The sequence below is a fragment of the Sebastes fasciatus genome, chromosome 3 (genome assembly GCF_043250625.1).
Source record: "Sebastes fasciatus isolate fSebFas1 chromosome 3, fSebFas1.pri, whole genome shotgun sequence".
NCBI classification, from domain to species: domain Eukaryota; kingdom Metazoa; phylum Chordata; class Actinopteri; order Perciformes; family Sebastidae; genus Sebastes; species Sebastes fasciatus.
The window spans coordinates 36,853,896-36,877,854 of NC_133797.1; the positions used below are offsets into that span (position 1 = coordinate 36,853,896).

The 23,959-nt window shown below is 36.8% G+C and overlaps 1 protein-coding gene across 11 annotated transcripts in view; it reads left to right on the forward strand.

Moving 5' to 3' along the window:
* Positions 1-23,874, forward strand: part of LOC141764958 (uncharacterized) — a 35,722-nt gene extending 11,848 nt beyond the window's left edge. Inside the window, exons 1-11 of one of the 11 annotated variants that reach the window (XM_074630676.1) lie at positions 4,747-4,855; positions 5,303-5,392; positions 6,704-6,853; positions 7,159-8,113; positions 8,368-8,703; positions 14,094-14,273; positions 14,734-14,829; positions 15,249-15,283; positions 15,730-15,819; positions 22,552-22,641; positions 22,938-23,874. In XM_074630676.1, coding sequence (XP_074486777.1) covers positions 8,077-8,113; positions 8,368-8,703; positions 14,094-14,273; positions 14,734-14,829; positions 15,249-15,283; positions 15,730-15,819; positions 22,552-22,641; positions 22,938-23,066 — 993 coding nt within the window. In that variant the 5' untranslated portion in view covers positions 4,747-4,855; positions 5,303-5,392; positions 6,704-6,853; positions 7,159-8,076 and the 3' untranslated portion in view covers positions 23,067-23,874. Of the gene's footprint in view, positions 1-828; positions 919-1,888; positions 1,979-4,746; positions 4,856-5,302; positions 5,393-5,675; positions 5,766-6,703; positions 6,854-7,158; positions 8,293-8,367; positions 8,704-10,065; positions 10,163-11,668; positions 11,759-12,639; positions 13,652-14,093; positions 14,274-14,733; positions 14,830-15,248; positions 15,284-15,729; positions 15,820-15,890; positions 16,822-22,551; positions 22,642-22,937 lie in introns of those variants that run through there. The other 10 variants (XM_074630678.1, XM_074630679.1, XM_074630680.1 and 7 more) reach the window with 10 other exon arrangements.
* Positions 23,875-23,959: the final 85 nt, after the last annotated feature.

The window sequence follows — 23,959 nt, forward strand, 5'->3', positions numbered from 1 at the left end:
ATTTGTGTCACTTATCATCGAAAATACACTCTCAGCTCAAAAACTGAAAGTCCTACTGTATGTTTGAACTATGTGTGCTGAGTGCAACATACACACACACACACTTTCCTACAAACCTCCGTTCTGTCAAAATATAAAACCGTAACCTGCATTTTCTGTTTTTTTAATTTGGTTTTCCTTCAATTTAAATGTTGTGTAAATCATGTTTAGCTACTAAATGTGATCTGCAATGTGGTGATTTGGTGAAATCTCTGACCCTTTGCACCCAGATAAAACATTTACTACTGATCTTACTAGAATGAAGAAAAAAAACTATAGTCACTATCTGTATCTTAAAATAAGATAATATAAGATAAGGCAAGACTTAATTGATTCACATAACTTCATATAAATATGGACTCAGACTACAATATTAAAATTACTAAACACATTCTGTAATACTAAATTAAGTTTTAAAAGACTTTACAGCCTGAGCAGAGGTATATGGGCTTTTTAGTCATGTAGTATCTGTATTCATGATAGCTTGAGTCCTGCAGAGGACAAAATAACCTGTTCCTGTTGACACTTGAGCTTGTGGTTGCATCTGCTGTATAAAGTAAAATTGGCTCATATGCTTGTGGTCTTACCAGTACTTCTCCTTTCCACTTTGACTTGTAGCTACTCATCTTAATGCCCTTTGAGGTGACTTTCCAAATGTGTGCCTTTTGTAGACGTTGCACCAATGCAGACTTTCAGTTTCAATTAAATTCTAATAAAATACATTTACTTTTACTCCGTTTAATGTGGGACCAGTCTAATGACATAAATCAAACATGTGCGTTCCCACAGAGTGCAGGTCCTGATGAAGTCTACCAATCACTCCAGCCATTGACGATGGAGAATGACCAAGTCTACAGCACGCTCACACCAACCCAAAGGGTATGACACTCCACACAGCTAGTTCACAGCTCTGGTTGATCATTGCAGCAGGAACTATTGAATCACTATTATATGGAAGAAAGTTGAAAGAATAAAAAAAGAAAACACTCTCTCCTGCTGCTACTAACCTTATTGCCATTTTAGGTCACTTTTCAAATGTGTTTCTTTTGTAGACATGTTGCACCGATGCATTGTCTTTCAGTTTCAATTACATTCTATTAAAATGCACTTTATTTTACTCTGTTTAATTTGGGACTATTTTATTAACATAAATCAAACATGTTGTGTTCCCACAGAGTGCAGGTCCTGATGAAGTCTACCAATCACTCCACCCATTGGCGATGGATAATGACCAAGTCTACTGCAGTCTCACACCAACCCAAAGGGTATGACACTCCACACAGCCATGTCACAGCTCTGGATGATCACTGCAGCAGGAACTATTGAATCACTATTATATGGAAGAAAGTTGATTGATTAAAAAAGAAAAACTCTCTCCTGCAGCTACTAACCTTATTGCCATTTTAGGCCACTTTGCAGTAGATATGCATTCAGACTACAATATTATAATTACCAAACACATTTTGTAATACTACATTACAATTTTAAAAGACTTGACAGTCTGGGCTTTTTAGTCATGTAGTATCTGTATTCATGATATCTTGAGTCTTGCAGAGGACAAAATAACCTGCTCCTGGTGACACTTGAGGTTGTGGTTGCATCTGCTGTATAATGTATCATTTCCACATATACTTGTGGTCTTACCAGTACTTCTCTTTTCCACTTTGATTTTTAGCTACTCATCTTAGTGCCATTTAAGGTGACTTTACAAATATGTGCCTTTAGTAGACATGTTGCACCAATGCAGACTTTCAGTTTCAATTACATTCTATTAAAATGCACTTTATTTTACTCTGTTTAATTTGGGACTATTTTAATAACATAAATCAAACATGTTGTGTTCCCACAGAGTGCAGGTCCTGATGAAGTCTACCAATCACTCCACCCATTGACGATGGATAATGACCAAGACTACAGCACGCTCACACCCACCCAAAGGGTATGACACTCCACAGCCATGTCACAGCTCTGAATGATCACTGCAGCATGAACTATTGAATCACTATCATATGGAAGAAAGTTGGAAGATTAAAAACTAATTTTCCAATCTGCTCTGTAGGCTACTAACCTTAATGTTGTTTAGATTCTCTTTACAAAGAGATGTGGCCCCTTTATGAATACAGTATGTTGCACACATGCATTGTCTGTTAAATATATTTTTGATTAATTTGATAGTCTGATACATACGGCCAATGTTATGTCAGTGCAAGTACTGATGGAGTGTATCACACACTCCACCCTCCAACCCGATCTCATGTGAAGGCGTATAATTAGCATAACATTTCCATGTTTCATGATTACGCATTTTCGGCTTTTTAGTTGTGTGATTTACATGCCGCGTTGTTAGCGTGAAATGGTCACGGTTATGGTTAGGCAACAAAACAAATTAGTTAGGTTTAGGAAAAACATCATGGTTACTGATATTTTGATTTGAAGTGTGTAATGTTTTTCACAAAGTGGTTAGATTCATTTTAAATCCATTACTTACTTACGTATGAAAGTGATTATTTTTTCTTTAATAACACAGTGATAATGCTAAAGTCTGCAGCCAAAATACTTTGTCTCATGCTTTTATATTTTTCTTTGAATTTTCACAATATAGCACACTTAGTTTTTTGCCACTGTGGTTTTTACACAAGTTTAAATATTGCACTTTGCTTCCTGTTCAAATTCTGAATAAAAAATGTTTTCCTGTTTTATGTGTATGGTTTGCTGTTTTGTATGCACTAATATAGTCTCACACATTGTACACGTATGCTCTGTGTGCGAGTGCGTGTGTGAGAGTGTGTGTGTGTGTGTGTGTGTGTGTGTGTGTGTGTGTGTGTGTGTGTGTGTGTGTGTGTGTGTGTGTGTGTGTGTGTATGTGTGTGTGTGTGTGTTCAAAAGACTGAAGGGAGGAGCTGAATGCTCTGTAAAGGGTGAGAAGAAGGGGAAGTTAACTACTTTTAATACTTAAAGACTGTAAAGACTGTTGTAGGTTGGACTGACCTGATAATTCGTGCCTCTTGCTTTTTAGTTCTTTGATCATCATTTTCACCATGAAAAAAGTCTATGCATATACTTGCCTACTTTCTGGTGAGTTAATTTTTTTTTATATAAATTCACATATTTTAATTAATTTATTAATTGACACTATGACAATGGCAAACACTATTTCCTTTATTTCCACTCGTAGCTCTGAGTGTTGTGGAGATGAAGATACTCAACATATACAGCCGTGTTGGTGGAAATGTGACATTCAAATGCTCAGACTGGGACAGCTGGTTTGATGTAACATCGAATGATAAGTACTTTTGTGACAGTTCATGCTCAGAAGACAAACATATTATAATCAAAGCTGCATTTGGAAAGACTACACATAAGAACAGAATAGAGTTAACTAACAGAGCAGAAGGTTTATCTGTGACCTTCACTAATCTCCAAAAGTCAGACTCTAAGACATATTATTGTGGAGTGGAGAGAACTGGTCATGATTCATATATAGAGGTGAATCTTCAAGTTACAGATGGTAAGTTTATTCTCTTCAATTAAAAAAATACCACTCCTTTGTCAAAAAGTAATAACTGTTCAAATTGTTGATGAATTAATACTGCATCTGTTATTTTCTGCTGTGTCTTCCAGTCCCAAGACAACTCCGAAAACAGTCCTTGTTGTTTCCCCTCTCTCATTTGCAGTTACAAGCAGCTCCAGTATGTCTTCACACAGCACCGATATTATTACTGAGATGTCTACGTCATACACGACCCTCAATACAACAACACCTTCTGCATCAGCAACTCAAGGAGCCGGTATGAAGTGCATCTGAATTTGATACATACGTTTCACTTTTAACTGAAATTGAAATGCAGAGTATAAATAATATCTCCACTGTTACTGCAGTATGATCATCAAGCTGTTGAAAAATTAAATGAAAAATATGCAGTTAAGTGATGAATGAAAAATGTATTTAACTAAAGTATAAAGAAGTCCTCAAAAGGGTTACACATTCTTATTATATTAGTTATACTTCAATTAAAAGGAAAATGTCTAAATTTTTTTAATATAATGATAAAATGAACCCATATTTAAAAACCCATCCATTGCCAAAAGCGTCTCTTTACTAACCATGTGCTTGCCCTTAAATATTGCTATGTTAACATTTGAAGTTAATGTTTGTTGTATTAGTATTCACTATACCTAGACTTTTACCTGTAAGAGGATGTGAAGAGCGAGCTGCAGCTAAAAGTGTGATGAATCTGTTAATCTTTCTCCTTTTCTCTCTTTTACCAGGATATGTGCCCTTTTTGATTGCAGGTTTGATTTGTATAATAACCGTAGTGATGGTCGGAATGATTCTTACCAGGAAGATGATGAAGAAACAACAAAGTAAGACACATAAAACTAACTGTGTACAGTGGCAGTTCATGGTATAGATATTAAATAATATCCCCCCCAAAAAAAAAAAAACACGGTTCTAAATCTAAATAAGTAATGATAATACAGGATGTGCAATAATAGGACTTTTAAGGTCAGTTCTTCTATAAGTGTTTGAAGAAACCAGGGATAGAGATTAGAATAACGGAAAACATGGTTTTGTTGTGATTTATGGTCAAACATTTCACTTTATATTTCACTCCAGTTGATGATAACATTGCCCATTCCAATACGTGCAATAAAATCTTTGTGTGACAGTTTACCTAGGACACCAAAACATCCAGGACCGCCACTGTACTGTATATCCTCTGTTACATCATCCAGTGACTTATTGTGGCCAGTCAGATAAACAAATGTATGTTTTTCAGTGGTTGTTAGCACCCCACAAGAAGACACAGGAGAGGTGAGTTTTCAATCTTAAGCCATCTGTAGAGCAAAGACATGCTAAAACACTGCATAGACTCACCTGTCACTTTATTAGGTACACCTGCATCTGGTTAAGGCTAATATCTAACCCTAACACTACTCAATGCATTTAGGTATGTAGACATGGTCAAGACAAAATAACCTGTTCCTGTTGACACTTGAGCTTGTGGTTTCATCTGCTGTATAAGGTATCATTTCCACATATGCCTGTGGTCTTACCAGTACTTCTCCTTTCCACTTTGACTTATAGCTTTTCATCTTAATGCCATTTAAGGTGACTTTCCAAATGTGTGCCTTTTGTAGACATGTTGCACCAATGCAGACTTTCAGTTTCAATTAAATTCTAATAAAATACATTTTCTTTTACTCTGTTTAATGTGGGACCAGTCTAATAACATAAATCAAACATGTTGTGTTCCCACAGAGTGCAGGTCCTGATGAAGTCTACCAATCACTCCACCCATTGACGATGGATAATGACCAAGTCTACAACACGCTCAAACCAACCAAAAGGGTATGGCACTCGACACAGCTATATCACAGCAGGAACTATTGAATCACTATTATATGGAAGAATATTGGAAGATTAAAAAAAATAAAAATAAAAATAAACTCTTCTGCAGCTACTAACCTTATTGCCATTTTAGGTCACTGCAAATGTGTGCCTTTTGTAGACATATTGCACCAATGCATTGTCTTTCAGTTTCAATTTCATTCTATTAAAATGCACTTTATTTTACTCTGTTTAATTTGGGACTATTTTAATAACATAAATCAAACATGTTGTGTTCCCACAGAGTGCACGTCCTGATGAAGTCTACCAATCAATCCACCCATTGACGATGGATAATGACCAAGTCTACAGCAATCTCACACTCACCCAAAGGGTATGACACTCCACAGCCATGTCACAGCCCTGAATGATCACTGCAACAGGAACTATTGAATCACTATCATATGGCAGAATGTTGGAAGATTCAAAACATATTTTCCACTCTGCTCTGTAGCTACTAACTTTAATGCTGTTTAGATTCTCTTTACAAAGAGATGTGGCCCCTTTATGAATACAGTGTGTTGCACACATGCATTGTCTGACAGTTAAATATATTTCTGATTTTATATAATTTGATAGTGTTATACATACAGCCAATGTTATGTCAGTTCAAGTCCTGATGGAGTGTATCACACACTCCACCCTCCAACCCGATCTCATGAAGGCGTATAAATAGCATAATATTTCCATGTGACATGACTACACATTTTAGGTATTTTCGCATGTGATTCACACGCCATGTTGTTAGCGTGAAATGACCGCGGTTATGATTAGGCAACAAAACCAATTAGTTAGGTTTAAGAAAAACATCATAGTTGGGATTAAAAGAAGTACATAAACAAAGTAAAATAAGTGCGGAAAACATGTCACAAACATCACTAACGTTACTTCAAAATAACGTAACAAAACTTGGGACAAAAATACTGGTCTCCTGATTGAAAGTCCTCTGTTTGTTGGACCCATCCACCTCCTTTCCCACCCACCATAAGAAGATTATCTTACTGTTTATTCTACATCACTAGCTCTGAGTGTAGCATATTCACATGGATGCGTTTGCATTGCAGTCAGTACAGACAATGGCGTACACATGACATGCCAAAAGCAATGAAGTTGTTGTTATTACACGCAAAATTACTCATAAATTTCCGTGTCATTCATACACCATTTGGTGACACCAGGCTGACCCATCCATACAGCTATGTCACAATTTTGATTGATTTATTAATTTGGCTGAGTGGTCTAAACTGTCTCACATTATTTTATTAAATGTAGATCTGATGAAGGGGCGGCACAGTGGTGCAGAGGTCGCAAGGTTCAAACCCGGCTTGGTGCCTTTCTGTGAGGAGTTTGCATGTTCTCCCCGTGTTAGTGTGGGTTTTCTCCAGGTTCTCTGACTTCCTCCCACAGGTCAAAGACATACAGGTTAGTTAATTGTTGACTCTAAATGTCCCGTTGGTGTGAATGTGAGCGTCAATGGTTGTCTGTCTCTATGTGTCAGTCCTGTGATAGTCTGGTGACCTGTCCAGGGTGTACCCCACCTTCGCCCAATAACAGCTGGGATCAACTCCAGCCCCCTCCCCCCACCTCCCCCCCGCGACCCTGAATATGATAAGCGGTTACAGATAATAGATGGATGTTCTGATGAATGTCACTGAATGTGTATCCACTAATTTCCAAGTGTTATTCTCTTTCTATTCCCAACTTTAAACTTTTCTCTTTTTTCCCAGAATGCTGCTCTGGCGTCGATGTCAGTGGATACAAGCAGTGGCTCATAGATTTGGATTCATTTAAATTATCACACAAGTATGCATGCATGTTTTGTACTTGCATTGCAAGTTATGTTGACAAAATCTGTTAAAACGGTCACATTATGGGCTCATCTCACACTTGGGGAAAAAGAGTTGGTCCCTACGAAGTAATTGATTACATTTTAGGATGAATTAAATTAGGCTTGGGGGTGTGTAATGTTTTTCACAAAGTGGTTAGATTCATTTTAAATCCATTGCTTACTTGTATGAAAGTGATTCTTTTTACTTTCATAACACAGTGATAATGCTATAGAGTGAAGCCAGAATACTTTGTCTGATGTTTTTATATTTCCTTTGAATTTGCACAATATAGCACACTTAGTTTTGTACCACTGTGGATTTCAGTGTCACACCCATCCACATTCTTTAAGTTTAAGTATCGCACTTTGCTCTCTGTTCAAATTCTGAATAAAAAATGTTTTCCTGTTTTATGTGTATGGTTTGCTGTTTTGTATGTACTAATATAGTCTCACACATTGTACACATATGCTCTGTGTGCGAGTGTGTGTGTGTGTGTGTGTGTGTGTGTGTGTGTGTGTGTGTGTGTGTGTGTGTGTGCGTGTGTGTGTGTGTGTGTGTGTGTGTGTGTGTGTGTGTGTGTGTGTGTGTGCGTGTGTGTGTGCGTGTGTGCGTGTGTGTGTGTGTGTGCGTGTGTGTGTGTGTGTGTGTGTGTGTGTGTGTGTGTTTGTAGGTGTGTGTGTGTTCAAAGGAAAGGGAGGAGCTGTTAACTTTGAAAGGGTAAGAGGAAGAGGAAGTGGGGGGGAATTGTTAAGACTGGTTGGACTGACCTGATGCCCACACTTGCTAGTGGGTGATAGGTTGATCCTCATTTTCACCATGATAAAAATCTGTGCTTACATTTCTCTACTTTCTGGTGAGTTCAAGTTTTTCTGTATTCTCTGTATTTGCACTGTAGATTGTGTATAAATGCTGAAGCTGTTAGATGATATGCTTTTTGTTTGATTTGCTAAATGAGTCATTTAGTCGTTTCCTTTTAAAAGACTGTGTAGTTTCGCTATCACAAATAATAAAATGCATCAATATTCAAAGAAATGTGTGTATTTGAATTAATTTATACATTGACACTATGACAATAGCAAAAACGATGTCATTTATTTCCACTTGTAGCTCTGAGTGTGGTGGGGATGATGATTCTCAACATAAATGGCCGTGTTGGTGGAAGTGTGACATTCAAATGCTCAGACTGGGAAGTCTGGACTGGTATAACATCGAATGTTAAGTACATTTGTGTCAGTCCGTGCACATATGACAAACATATCGTCATCAAAGCAGCATTTGGAAAGACTACAAATAAGAACAGAATAGAGTTAACTAACAGAGCAGAAGGTTTATCTGTGACCTTCACTAATCTCCAAAAGTCAGACTCTAAGACATATTATTGTGGAGTGGATAGACCTGGTCTTCCTGATTCATATATAGGGGTGAATCTTCAAGTTAGAGATGGTAAGTTTATTCTCTTCAATTAAAAAAATACCACTCCTTTGTCAAAAAGTAATAACTGTTCAAATTGTTGATGAATTAATACTCTGTCTGTTATTTTCAGCTGTGTCTTCCAGTCCCGAGACAACTCCAACAACAGTCATCAGCAGCTCCACTATGTCTACGTCATACACGACCCTCAATACAACGACACCTACTGCATCAGAAACTCAAAGAGCCGGTATGAAGTGCATCTGAATTTGATATAATATAAATAATATCTCCACTGCTACTGCAGTATGATCATCAAGCTATTGAGACATTAAATGAAAGATATGCAGGTATGTGATGAATGAAAAATTTATTTTACAAAAGTAAAAAGAAGTCCTCAAAGGAGTTACACATTCTAACTATATTAGTTATACTTAACTGACATTTAAAAGAAGTTAAGGCAGACTGTAATCAAATCACTTTTTGATGTTAAATGAAAAGCAAAATGCTTCAATTTTTTTTATATAATGATCAAATGACCCCATGTTTAAAAACCCATCCATTTCCAAAAGCATCTCTTTACTAACCATGTGCTTGCCCTTGAATATTGATACCTTAGATTTTGATTTCATGTCATTGTATTAGTATCCACTTACCTAGACTTTTACCTGTAAGAGGATGTGAAGAGCGAGCTGCAGCTAAAAGTGTGATGAATCTGTTAATCTTTCTCCTTTTCTCTCTTTTGCCAGGATATGTGCCCTTTTTGATTGTTATAATAACCGTAGTGATGGTCGGACTGATTCTTACCAGGAAGATAATGAAGAATCAACAAAGTAAGACACACAAACCAACTGTGTACAGTGGTGGTTCATGGTATAAATATTAAATACCCCCCAAAAAACACAGTTCTAAATCTGTGATGATAATACAGGATGTGCAATAATAAGACTTTTAAAGGTCAGTTCTTCTATAAGTGTTTGAAGAAACCAGGGATAGATTCGAATAACGGAAAACATGGTTTTGTTGTAATTTATGGTCAAACATTTCACTTTATATTTCACTCGAGTTGATGATAACATTGCCCATTCGAATACGTACAATGAAATCTTTTTGAAGGGAGCTGAGTGAAAGTTTACCTAGGACACCAAAACATCCAGGACTGCCACTGTACTGTATATCCTCTGTTCCATCATTCAATGACTTATTGTGGCCAGTCAGATAAACAAATGTATGTTTTTCAGTGGTTGTCAGCACCTCACAAGAAGACACAAGAGAGGTGAGTTTTCAATCTTAAGCCATCTGTAGAGCAAAGACATGCTAAAATACTGCATAGACTCACCTGCCGCTTTATTAGGTACACCTGTTCAACATCTCGTTAACGCTAATATCTAATCAGCCAATCATGTGGCAGCAACTCAATGCATTTAGGTATGTAAACATGGTCAAGACAGCCTGCTGAAGTTCATACTAAGCATCAGAATGAAGAAGAAAGGTGATTTAAGTGACTTTGAACATGGCATGTTTGTTGGTGCCTTACAGGCTGGTTTGAATATTTCAGAAACTGCTGATCTACTTGGATTTTCACACACAACCATCTCAAGGGTTTACAGAGAATGGTCCGATAAAGAGAAAACATCCATCAAGCGGCAGTTCTCTGGGTGTAAATGGAGCAAAATGACCAAACTGGTTCGAGCTGATAAAAAGGCAACAGTAATTCAAACTTAAAAATAATTTTGCGAGAAGTTTTGACAGTGTGCCTGGTGCTTGGTGTGCATCCCACATCTTGAGCTTCCTGTTAGGATAGAGCTACTCTATAGGGCTTTTATTTTGAAAACTACGTTCATCCCTAGTTTCCTGTTAACATACAGTGAGAGTTGGAGGCTTTTTATTTTTCAAAAACAAGCCAGATCCTGAACTTCCTGTTAAGACAGTTACTCTTTGGGCTTTTATTTTGAAGAAAAAAAACCTTCATCTTGAGCTTCCTATTGAGATATATTTACTCTATGGGCTTTTATTTTGAAGAGGTAGGGGGCTGGGGCTGGGGAAATAGACAGAATCAGACTTACTGATGTCCATAGGAAGGTTATTCCATAGGAATGGAGATGATAGGAAAAGGCCCTTTGTCCTGCTGACTTATTTTTCACTCTGGGGACAGTCAGGGGCCCTAATATACTAAGATGCATATATTTGAGAGGAGATGTCTCTGTATTTCAGATTCATAGTTCACACAGTGCATGTGTGTGTTTTTGACCATCTCTCAAAATGTAAAAACCTTAACCTGCAGCGGTTACATTTTTTAAATGTCTTCACTTTCTGTTTTGTTAATTTGATTTTCCTTCAATTTAAATGTTATGTAAATCATGTTTAGCTACTAAATGTGATGTGCAATGTGGTGATTTGGTGAAATCTCTGACCCTTTGTACCCAGATAAAACATTTACTACTGATCTTACTAGAATGAAGGAAAAAAAGCTATAGTCACTATCTGTATCTTAAGATAAGATACATATAAGATAAGGCAATAGAAGATACGACTTAATTGATTCACATATCTTCATATAAATATGGATTCAGACTACAATATTAAAATTACTAATAACATTCTGTAATACTAAATTAAGTTTTAAAAGACTTCACAGCCTTAGCAGAGGTATATGGGCTTTTTAGTCATGTAGTATCTGTATTCATGATAGCTTGAGTTCTGCAGAGGACAAAATAACCTGTTCCTGGTGACACTTGAGCTTGTGGTTTCATTTGCTGTATAAGGTATCATTTCCACATATACTTGTGGTCTTACCAGTACTTCTCTTTTCCACTTTGACTTGTAGCTACTCATCTTATGCCATTTAAGGTGACTTTCCAAATGTGTGCCTTTTGTAGACGTTGCACCAATGCAGACTTTCAGTTTCAATTACATTCTAATAAAATGCAGTTTATTTTACTCTGTTTAATTTGGGACTATTACAATAACATAAATCAAACATGTTGTGTTCCCACAGAGTGCAGGTCCTGATGAAGTCTACCAATCACACCACCCATTGACGATGGATAATGACCAAGTCTACTGCAGTCTCACACCCACCCAAAGGGTATGACACTTCACACAGCTAGTTCACAGCTCTGATTATTATTGCACTACAGTATGTTACACACATGCATTGTCTGACAGTTAAATATATTTCTGATTTTATATAACTTGATAGTCTGATAACATACGGCCAATGTTATGTCAGTGCAAGTCCTGATGGAGTGTATCAGACACTCCACTTTCCAACCTGATCTCATGGGAAGGCGTATAAATAGCATAACATTTCCATGTGTCATGACAATGCATTTTAGGCTTCTTCGCGTGTGAGTTACGCGCCACGTTGTTAGCGTGAAACGGTCACGGTTATGTTTAGGCAACAAAACCAATAAGTTAGGTTTAAGAAAAACATCACAGTTGGGTTTAAAATACGTATGTAAACAATGTAGCATATGTACGGAAAACACATCACAAACGTCACCTCAAAATAATGTAACAACACTTGGGACACCAACAGCCTCCAGGTTGAAAGTCCTATGTTTACTGGACTCATCCACCTCCTCTTCCACCCACCATAAACAGTCTCCATCACTTTTTATTCTACATACACAATGTTACTCTGAGCGTAGCATATTCACGCGAATGCATTTGCATTGCAGTCAGTACAGACATGACGTACACATGACACGCCAAAAGCAACAAAGGTGTTGTTATTAGACGCAAAGTTACTCATAAATTTCCGTGTCATTCATACACCATTTGGTGACACCAGTCTTATTCATCCACACAGATATGTCACAATTTTGATTGATTTATTAATTTGGCTGAGTAGTCTAAACTGCCCAACATTATTGATCTGATGAATGTCACTGAATGTGTATCCACACATTTCCACATGATATTCTCTTTATATTCCCAACTTTAAACTTTTCTCTTTTTTCCCAGAATGCTGCTCTGGAGTCGATGTCAGTGGATACAAGCAGTGGCTCATAGATTTGGATTCATTTAAATTATCACACAAGTATGCATACATGTTTTGTACTTGCATTGCAAGTTATGTGGACAAAATCTGTTAAAACGGTCACATTATGGGCTCATCTCACACTTGGGGAAAAAGAGTTGGTCCCTTCGAAGTAATTGATTACATTTTAGGATTAAGAAATGGTATTCTGAATTAAATTAGGCTTGGGGGTGTGTAATGTTTTTCACAAAGTGGTTAGATCATTTTAAATCCATTACTTACTTGTATGAAAGTGATTATTTTTACTTTCATAACACAGTGATAATGCTATAAAGTGTAGCCAGAATACTTTGTCTCATGCTTTTATATTTGCTTTGAATTTGCACACTTAGTTTTGTACCACTGTGGATTTTAGTATCAAATTCACACCCATCCACATTCTTTAAGTTTAAATATTAAAGTCTACTTTCTGTTCAAAGTCTGAATAGAAAATGTTTTCCTGTTGTATGTGTATGGTTTGCTGTTTTGTATGTACTAACATAGTCTCACACATTGTACACATATGCTCTGTGTACCAGTGTGTTCAAGAAAAGGGAGGAGCTACTAACGTTAAAAGGGTAAGAAGAAGAGGAAGTGGAGGGCAACTGTAAAGACTGTGGTTAGATTGACCTGATGCCCACACTTGCTCTTAGGTTCTTTGATCCGCATTTTCGCCATGATACAAATTTCTGCTTACATTTGTCTACTTTCTGGTGAGTGAATGTTTTTTCTGTGTTCTCTGTATTTGCACTGTAGCTTGTGTATAAATGCTGTAGCTGTTAGATGATATGCTTTTTGTTGATTTGCTAAGTGAGTCATTTAGTCATTTACTTTTTGAAAGAAAGTGAAGTTTTGCCATCAAATAATAAAATGCATCAATATTCAAAGAAATGTGGGTATTTTAATTAATTTATACATTGACACTATGACAATTTCAAAAACTATTTCCTTTATTTATATTTGTAGCTCTGAGTGTGGTGGGGATGAAGATTCTCAACATAAAAGGCCGTGTTGGGGAAAGAGTGACATTCAAATGCTCACACTGGGACGTCTGGAGTGATGTAACATTTCATGTTAAGTACTTTTGTAACAGTCCATGCACAGATAAAAAACATATTATCATCGAAGCAGCATTTGGAAAGACTACAAATAACAACAGAATAGAGTTAACTAACAAAGGAAAAGGTTTATCTGTGACCTTCACTAATCTCCAAAAGTCAGACTCTAAGACATATTATTGTGGAGTGAAGAGAACTGGTCATGATTCATATATAGAGGTGAAACTTCAAGTTAGAGATGGTAAGTTTATGCTCTTCAATTAAAAAAATACCACTCCTTTGTCAAAAAGTAATAACTGTTCAAATTGTTGATGAATTAATACTGCGTCTGTTATTTTCAGCTGTGTCTTCCAGTCCCGAGACAACTCCGAAAACAGTCGTTGTTGTTTCTCCTCTCTCATTTGCAGTTACAAGCAGCTCCAGTATGTCTTCACACAGCTCCGATATTATTACTGAGATGTCTACGTCATACACGACCCTCAATACAACGACACCTTCTGCATCAGCAACTCAAGGAGCCGGTATGAAGTGCATTTGAATTTGATACGTATGTTTCACTTGCAGATTATTAATAGTATCTCCACTGCTACTGCAGTATGATCATCAAGCTGTTGAGACATTAAATTAAAAATATGCAGTTTAGTGATGAATGAAAAATTTATTTAACTAAAGTAAAAAAAAGTCCTCAACAGGGTTACACATTCTAACTATATTAGTTATACTTCAATGAAAAGAAAGATGTCTAAATTTGTTTATATAATGATCAAATGAACCCATATTTAAAAACCCATCCATTGCCAAAAGCGTCTCTTTACTAACCATGTGCTTGCCCTTAAATATTGCTATGTTAACATTTGAATTTAATATTGTTGTATTAGTATTCACTTACCTAGACTTTACCTGTAAGAGGATGTGAAGAGCGAGCTGCAGCTAAAAGTGTGATGAATCTGTTAATCTTTTTCCTTTTCTCTCTTTTGCCAGGATATGTGCCCTATTTGATTGCAGGTTTGATTTTTATAATAACCGTAGTGATGGTCGGACTGATTCTTACCAGGAAGATGATGAAGAAACAACAGAGTAAGACACATAAAACCAACTGTGTACAGTGGCAGTTCATGGTATAGATATTAAATATCCCCCCCCCCCCCCCCAAAGCACGGTTTTAAATCTAAATAAGTAATGATATACAGGATGTGCAATAATAGGACTTTTAAGGTCTTCTATAAGTGTTTGAAGAAACCAGGGTTAGAGATTAGAATAACGGAAAACATGGTTTTGTTGTAATTTATGGTCAAACATTTCACTTTCTATTTCACTCGAGTTGATGATAACATTGCCCATTCGAATACGTACAATGAAATCTTTTTGAAGGGAGCTGAGTGAAAGTTTACCTAGGACACCAAAACATCCAGGACCGCCACTGTACTGTATATCCTCTGTTACATCATCCAATGACTTATTGTGGCCAGTCAGATAAACAAATGTATGTTTTTCAGTGGCTGTTAGCACCCCACAAGAAGACACAGGAGAGGTGAGTTTTCAATCTTAAGCCATCTGTAGAGCAAAGCCATGCTAAAACACTGCATAGACTCACCTGCCACTTTATTAGGTACACCTGCATCTGGTTAAGGCTAATATCTAACCCTAACACTACTCAATGCATTTAGGTATGTAGACATGGTCAAGACAAAATATCCTGTTCCTGTTGACACTTGAGCTTGTGGTTTCATTTGCTGTATAAGGTATCATTTCCACATATACTTGTGGTCTTACCAGTACTTCTCTTTTCCACTTTGACTTTTAGCTACTCATCTTATGCCATTTGAGGTGACTTTCCAAATGTGTGCCTTTTGTAGACATGTTGCACCAATGCAGACTTTCAGTTTCAATTACATTCTAATAAAATACATTTACTTTTACTATGTTTAATGTGGGACCAGTCTAATGACATAAATCAAACATGTTGTGTTCCCACAGAGTGCAGGTCCTGATGAAGTCTACCAATCACTCCACCCATTGACGATGGAGAATGACCAAGTCTACAGCACGCTCACACCAACCCAAAGGGTATGACACTCCACACAGCTAGTTCACAGCTCTTTCTATTCCCAACTTTAAACTTTTCTCTATTTTCCCAGAATGCTGCTCTGGAGTCGATGTCAGTGGATACAAGCAGTGACCCAAAGATTTTGAAGTGAATGGGCCAACAATAACAAGTATACAGGCATGTTTTGTACTTGCATTGAAAGTTATGTTGACAAAATCTGTTAAAACGGTCACATTATGGGCTCATCTCACACTCTGGGACAAAGAATTGGTCCCTACGAGGTAATTTATTACATTTTAGGATTAAGAACTGATATTCTGAATTAAATTAGGCTTGGGGGTGTGTAATGTTTTTCACAAAGTGGTTAGATTAATTTTAAATCCATTACTTACTTGTATGAAAGTGATTCTTTTTACATAATAACAAAGTGATAATGCTAAAAGACTGCAGCTAAAATACTTTCTCATGCTTTTATATTTGCTTTGAATTTGCACAATATAGAACACTTAGTTTTTTGCCACTGTGGATTTTAGTGTCAAATTCACACGCATCCACATTCTTTAAGTTTAAATATTGCACTTTGCTTTCTGTTTAAATTCTGAATAAAGAATGTTTTCCTGTTTTTTGTGTATGGTTTGCTGTTTTGTATGCACAAAAGTAGTCTCACACATTGTACACATTATGCTCAGTGTGAGTGTGTGAGTGTGAGAGTGTGTTCAAGTAAAGGGAGGAGCTTCTTTCTTTGAAAGCCTGAGAGGAAAAGGAAGTTGAGGGGAAATGTAAAGACAGTGGTTTGATTCACCTGATGGCCACACTTGCTCTTTTGTTCTTTGAGCGTCATTTTCACCATGATGAAAATCTATGCTTACATTTGCTTACTTTCTGGTGAGTTCATGTTTTTCTGTATTCTCTGTATTTTCACTGTAGATTGTGTATAAATGCTGAAGCTGTTAGATGATATGCTTTTTGTTTGTTTTGCTAAATGAGTCATTTAGTCATTTCCTGTTTGAAAGACAGTGAAGTTTTTCCATCAAATAATAAAATACATCAATATTCAAAGAAATGTGCATAATTTAATTAATTTAGACATTGACACTATTACAATAGCAAACATGATTTACTTTATTTCCACTTGTAGCTCTGAGTGTTGTGGAGATGGAGCCCCTCAACATAAATGGCCGTGTTGGGGAAAGAGTGACATTCAAATGCTCAGACTGGGACGTCTGGATTGGGGAAAGATTTAATGTTAAGTACTTTTGTGTCAGTCCGTGCACAGATGACAAGCACATCATCGTCAAAGCAGCATCTGGAAAGACTACAAAGAACAACAGAATAGAGTTAACTAACAGAGCAAAAGGTTTATCTGTGACCTTCACTAATCTCCAAAAGTCAGACTCTAAGACATATTATTGTGGAGTGGAGAGACCTGGCTTTGATTTATATGTAAAGGTGATTCTTACAGTTACAGATGGTAAGTTTATGCTCTTCAATTAAAACAAATACCACTCTTTTGTCAAAAAGTACAAATTGATAGATTAATATATACACTGTCTGTTATTTTCAGCTGTGTCTTCCAGTCCCAAAACAACTCCAAGAACAGTCATCAGCAGCTCCACTATGTCTTCAAGCAGCTCAGATATTATTACGGAGATGTCTACGTCATACACGACCCTCAATACAACAACACCTTCTGCATCAGCAACTCAAGGAGCCGGTATGAAGTGCATCTGAATTTGATACATACGTTTCACTTTTAACTGAAATTGAAATGCAGATTATAAATAATATCTCCACTGTTACTGCAGTATGATCATCCAGCTATTGAGACATTAAATGAAAAATATGCAGCTAAGTGATGAATGAAAAATGTATTTAACCAAAGTAAAAATAAATCTTCAACAGGGTTACACATTCTAACTATATTATATTAGTTATACTTAACTGACATTTAAAACAAGTCAAGGCAGACTGGAATCAAATCACTTTTTGATGTTATATGAAAAGAAAAATGCCTCAAATATTTTGATATAAAGATCAAATGACCCCGTGTTTAAAAACACACTCATTGCCAAAAGCATTTCTTTACTAACCATGTACTTGCCCTTAAATCTTGATACCTTAAAGGTCCCATATCATGTTCATTGTCAGGTTCATACTTGTATTTTGTGTTTTGACTAGAACATGTTTACATGCTGTAATGTTAAAAACAATATATTTTCCTCATACGGTCTACCTGAATATGCTTGTATTTATCCTCTGTCTGAAACGCTCCGTTTTAGCTAATTGCAACGGAATTGCGTTGCTAGGCAACAGTTTGGATCCATGTTTACTTCCTGTCAGCTGATGTCATTTACATACACTGCAACCAGAAATAAACAGGGAAACATTAAGAATGTTTACGTTTAAAACTGTGTAATGGTCTAAATATTGTAGATTTGTGACATCACAAATGGACAGAAATCCTGATGGCTTGTTTCAAACAAACAATTTCTGAATACGGGCTGTGCGTATTTCTCCGTATATTCAACGTTTCAATACTTTCACAGTATTTATATAGCACTTAAACCTGCTTTATAGTATAACAGACATGACAATCTCACTTTTTACAATATGGGACCTTTAACATTTGAATTTAATGTCGTTGTTTTAGTGTTCACTTACCTAGACTTTTAGCTGTAAGAGGATGTGAAGAGAGAGCTGCAGCTAAAAATGTGATGAATCTGTTAATCTTTCTCCTTTTCTCTCTTTTGCCAGGATATGTGCCCTATTTGATTGCAGGTTTGATTTTTATAATAAAAGTAGTGATGGTCGGACTGATTCTTACCAGGAAGATGATGAAGAAACAACAGAGTAAGACACACAAACCAACTGTGTACAGTGGCGGTTCATGATCTCATCTCATCTCATCTTCAGCCGCTTATCCGGATGTTTTCCTTTTATGTGTATGGTTCGCTGTTTTGTATGTACGAAAGTAGTCTCACACATTGTACACATATGCTCTGTGTGTGTGTGTGTGTGTGTGTGTGTGTGTGTGTGTGTGTGTGTGTGTGTGTGTGTGTGTGTGCGTGCGTGCGTGCGTGCGTGCGTGCGTGCGTGCGTGCGTGCGTGCGTGCGTGCGTGCGTGCGTGTGTGTGTGGTCAAAGGAAAGGGAGGAGCTGCTAACTTTTAAAGGGTGAGAAGAACAGGAAGTGGAGGGAAACTGTAAAGACTGGTTGGACTGACCTTATAATTCACACACTTGTTCTTTAGTTCTTTGTTCATCACTTTCATCATGATAAATGTCCATGCTTACATTTGTCTACTTTCTGGTGAGTTCATGTTTTTCTGTATTCTCTGTATTTGCACTGTAGATTGTGTATAAATGCTGAAGCTGTTAGATGATATGCTTTTTGTTTGTTTTGCTAAATGAGTCATTTAGTCATTTCCTGTTTGAAAGACGGTGAAGTTTTGTTATAACAAATAATAAAATGCATCAATATTCAAAGAAATGTTCGTTAAATTAATTTATACATAGACACTATGACAATAGCAAAAACTATTTCCTTTATTTCCGCCTGTAGCTCTGAGTGTTGTGGAGATGAAGATTCTCAACATATATGGCCGTGTTGGTGGAAGTGTGACATTCGAATGCTCAGACTGGGGCAACAGGATTGATGTAACATCGAATGATAAGTACTTTTGTGACAGTCCATGCACAGAAGACAAACATATCATCATCAAAGCAGCATTTGAAAAGATTACAAATAACAACAGAATAGAGTTAACTAACACAGGAAAAGTTTTATATGTGACCTTCACTAATCTCCAAAAGTCAGACTCTAAGACATATTATTGTGGAGTGGAGAGAACTGTTGTTCGTGATCCACTTATAAAGGTGAATCTTGACGTTAAAGACGGTAAGTTTATGCTCTTCTATCAAAAAAATACCACTCCTTTGACAAAAAGTAATAACTGTTCAAATTGTTGATAAATTAATACTGCGTCTGTTATTTTCTGCTGTGTCTTCCAGACCCAAGACAACTCCGAAAACAGTCCTTGTTGTTTCCCCTCTCTCATTTGCAGTTACAAGCAGCTCCAGTATGTCTTCACACAGCTCCGATATTATTACTGAGATGTCTACGTCATACACGACCCTCAATACAACAACACATACTGCATCAGCAACTCAAGGAGCCGGTATGAAGTGCATCTAAATTTGATACATACCTTACATGATACATTGACACATTTTAACTGAAATTGAAATGCAGAGTATAAATAATATCCCCACTGCTACTGCAATATGATCATCAAGCTGTTGAAACATTAAATTAAAAATATGCAGTTAAGTGATGAATGAAAAATATCTTAAAATTTGAATTTAATGTTGTTTTATTAGTGTTCACTATACCTAGACTTTTACCTGTAAGAGGATGTGAAGAGCGAGCTGCAGCTAAAAGTGTGATGAATCTGTTAATCTTTCTACTTTTCTCTCTTTTGCCAGGATATGTGCCCTTTTTGATTGCAGGTTTGATTTTTATAATAATCGTAGTGATGGTCGGACTGATTCTTACCAGGAAGATGATGAAGAAACAACAGAGTAAGACACATAAAACCAACTGTGTACAGTGGCGGTTCATGGTTTAGATATTAAATATTTGCCCCCTGCCCCCCAAAAAAACCTTTCTAAATCTAAATAAGTAATGATATACAGGATGTGCAATAATTGGACTTTTAAGGTCAGTTCTTCTATAAGCGTTTGAAGAAACCAGGGATAGAGATTAGAATAGCGGAAAACATGGTTTTGTTGTGGTTTATGGTCAAACATTTGACTTTATATTTCACTCCAGTTGACGATAACATTGCCCATTCCAATACGTGCAATGAAATCTTTTTGAAGGGAGCTGAGTGAGAGTTTACCTAGGACACCAAAACATCCAGGACTGCCACTGTACTGTATATCCTCTGTTACATCATTCAATGACTTATTGTGGCCAGTCAGATAAACAAATGTATGTTTTTCAGTGGCTGTTAGCATCCCACAAGAAGACACAAGAGAGGTGAGTTTTCAATCTTAAGCCATCTGTAGAGCAAAGACATGCAAAAATACTGCATAGACTCACCTGCCACTTTAATAGGTACACCTGTTCAACATCTCTTTAACGCTAATATCTAATCAGCCAATCATGTGGCAGCAACTCAATGCATTTAGGTATGTAGACATGGTCAAGACAGCCTGCTGAAGTTCATACTAAGCATCAGAATGAAGAAGAAAGGTGATTTAAGTGACTTTGAATGTGGCATGTTTGTTGGTGCCTTACAGGCTGGTTTGAATATTTCAGAAACTGCTGATCTACTGGGATTTTCACACACAACCATCTCTAGGGTTTACAGAGAATGGTCCGATTAAGAGAAAATATTCAGCAAGCGGCAGTTCTCTGGGTGTAAATGGAGCAAAATGACCAAACTGGTTCGAGCTGATAAAAAGGCAACAGTAACTCAAACTTTAAAATTTTGTGAGAAGTTTTGACAGTGTGCCTGGTGCTTGGTGTGCATCCCACATCTTGAGCTTCCTGTTAGGATAGAGCTACTCTATAGGGCTTTTATTTTGAAAACTAGGTCCATCCCTAGTTTCCTGTTAACATACAGTGAGAGTTGGAGGCTTTTTATTTTTCAAAAACAAGCCAGATCCTGAACTTCCTGTTAAGACAGTTACTCTTTGGGCTTTTATTTTGAAGAAAAAAAACTTCATCCTGAGCTTCCTGTTGAGATAAATTTACTCTATGGGCTTTTATTTTGAAGAGGTAGGGGGCTGGGGCTGGGGAAATAGACAGAATCAGACTTACTGATGTCCATAGGGAGGTTATTCCATAGGAATGGAGATGATAGGAAAAGGCCCTTTGTCCTGCTGACTTATTTTTCACTGTGGGGACAGTCAGGGGCCCTAATATACTAAGATGCATATATTTGAGAGGAGATGTCTCTGTATTTCAGATTCATAGTTCACACAGTGCGTGTGTGTGTTTTTGACCATCTCTCAAAATGTAAAACCGTAACCTGCAGCGGTTACATTTTTTAAATGTCTTCACTTTCTGTTTTGTTAATTTGATTTTCCTTCAATTTAAATGTTGTGTAAATCATGTTTAGCTAATAAATGTGATGTGCAATGTGGTGATTTGGTGAAATCTCTGACCCTTTGTACCCAGATAAAACATTTGCTACTGATCTTACTAGAATGAAGAAAAAAAACTATAGTCACTATCTGTATCTTAAAATAAGATAAATATAAGATAAGACAATGAGACTTAATTGATTCACATATCTTCATATAAATATGGATTCAGACTACAATATTAAAATTACTAAACACATTCTGTAATACTAAATTAAGTTTTAAAAGACTTCACAGCCTTAGCAGAGGTATATGGGCTTTTTAGTCATGTAGTATCTGTATTCATGATAGCTTGAGTTCTGCAGAGGACAAAATAACCTGTTCTTGTTGACACTTGAGCTTGTGGTTTCATTTGCTGTATAAGGTATCATTTCCACATATGCTTGTTGTCTTACCAGTACTTCTCTTTTCCACTTTGACTTGTAGCTACTCATCTTATGCCATTTAAGGTGACTTTCCAAATGTGTGCCTTTTGTAGACGTTGCACCAATGCAGACTTTCAGTTTCAATTACATTCTAATAAAATACATTTACTTTTACTCCGTTTAATGTGGGACCAGTCTAATAACATAACATAAATCAAACATGTGCGTTCCCACAGAGTGCAGGTCCTGATGAAGTCTACCAATCACTCCACCCATTGACGATGGATAATGACCAAGTCTACAGCACGCTCACACCCACCCAAAGGGTATGACACTCCACACAGCTAGTTCACAGCTCTGTATGATCACTGCAGCAGGAACTATTGAATCACTATCATATGGAAGAAAGTTGAAAGAATAAAAAAAAAAAACACTCTCTCCTGCAGCTACTAACCTTATTGCCATTTTAGGCCACTTTGCAAATGTGTTTCTTTTGTAGACATGTTGCACCGATGCATTGTCTTTCAGTTTCAATTACATTCTATTAAAATGCACTTTATTTTACTCTGTTTAATTTGGGACTATTTTAATAACATAAATCAAACATGTTGTGTTCCCACAGAGTGCAGATCCTGATGAAGTCTACCAATCACTCCACCCATTGACGATGGATAACGACCAAGTCTACAGCACGCTCACACCCACCCAAAGGGTATTACACTCCACACAGCCATGTCACAGCTCTGAATGATCACTGCACTACAGTATGTTGCACACATGCATTGTCTGTCAGTTAAATATATTTTTGATTAATTTGATAGTCTGATAACATACGGCCAATGTTATGTCAGTGCAAGTTCTGATGGAGTGTATCAAACACTCCACTCTCCAACCCAATCTCATGGGAAGGCGTATAAATAGCATAATATTTCCATGTTTCATGATTACGCATTTTAGGCTTTTTCGCGTGTGATTTACACGCCACGTTGTTAGTGTGAAACGGTTATGATTAGGCAACAAAACCAATTAGATAGCTTTAAGGAAAACATCATAGTTGGGCTTAAAATAAGTACGTAAACAAAGTAAAATAAATACGGAAAAAACATCAAAAACATCACTAATGTTACTTCAAAATAACGTAACACTTGGGACACAAACACTGGTCTCCTGATTGTAGGTCCTCTGTTTGTTGGACCCATCCACCTCCTTTCCCACCCACCATTAGAATATTATCTTACTGTTTATTCTACATCACTAGCTCTGAGTGTAGCATATTCACATGGATGTGTTTGCATTGCAGTCAGTACAGACTACATGGCGTACACATGACATGCCAAAAGCAATAAAGTTGATGTTATTGCACGCAAAATTACTCATAAATGTCCGTGTCTCGCATACACCATTTGGTGGGACCAGGCTGACCCATCCACACAGCTATGTCACAATTTTGATTTATTTATTAATTTGGCGGAGTAGTCTAAACTGTCCCGCATTATTATTGATCTGATGAATGTTACTGAATGTGTGTCCACACATTTCCACATGATATTCTCTTTCTATTCCCAACTTTAAACTTTTCTCTATTTTCCCAGAATGCTGCTCTGGAGTTGATGTCAGTGGATACAAGCAGTGACCCAAAGATTT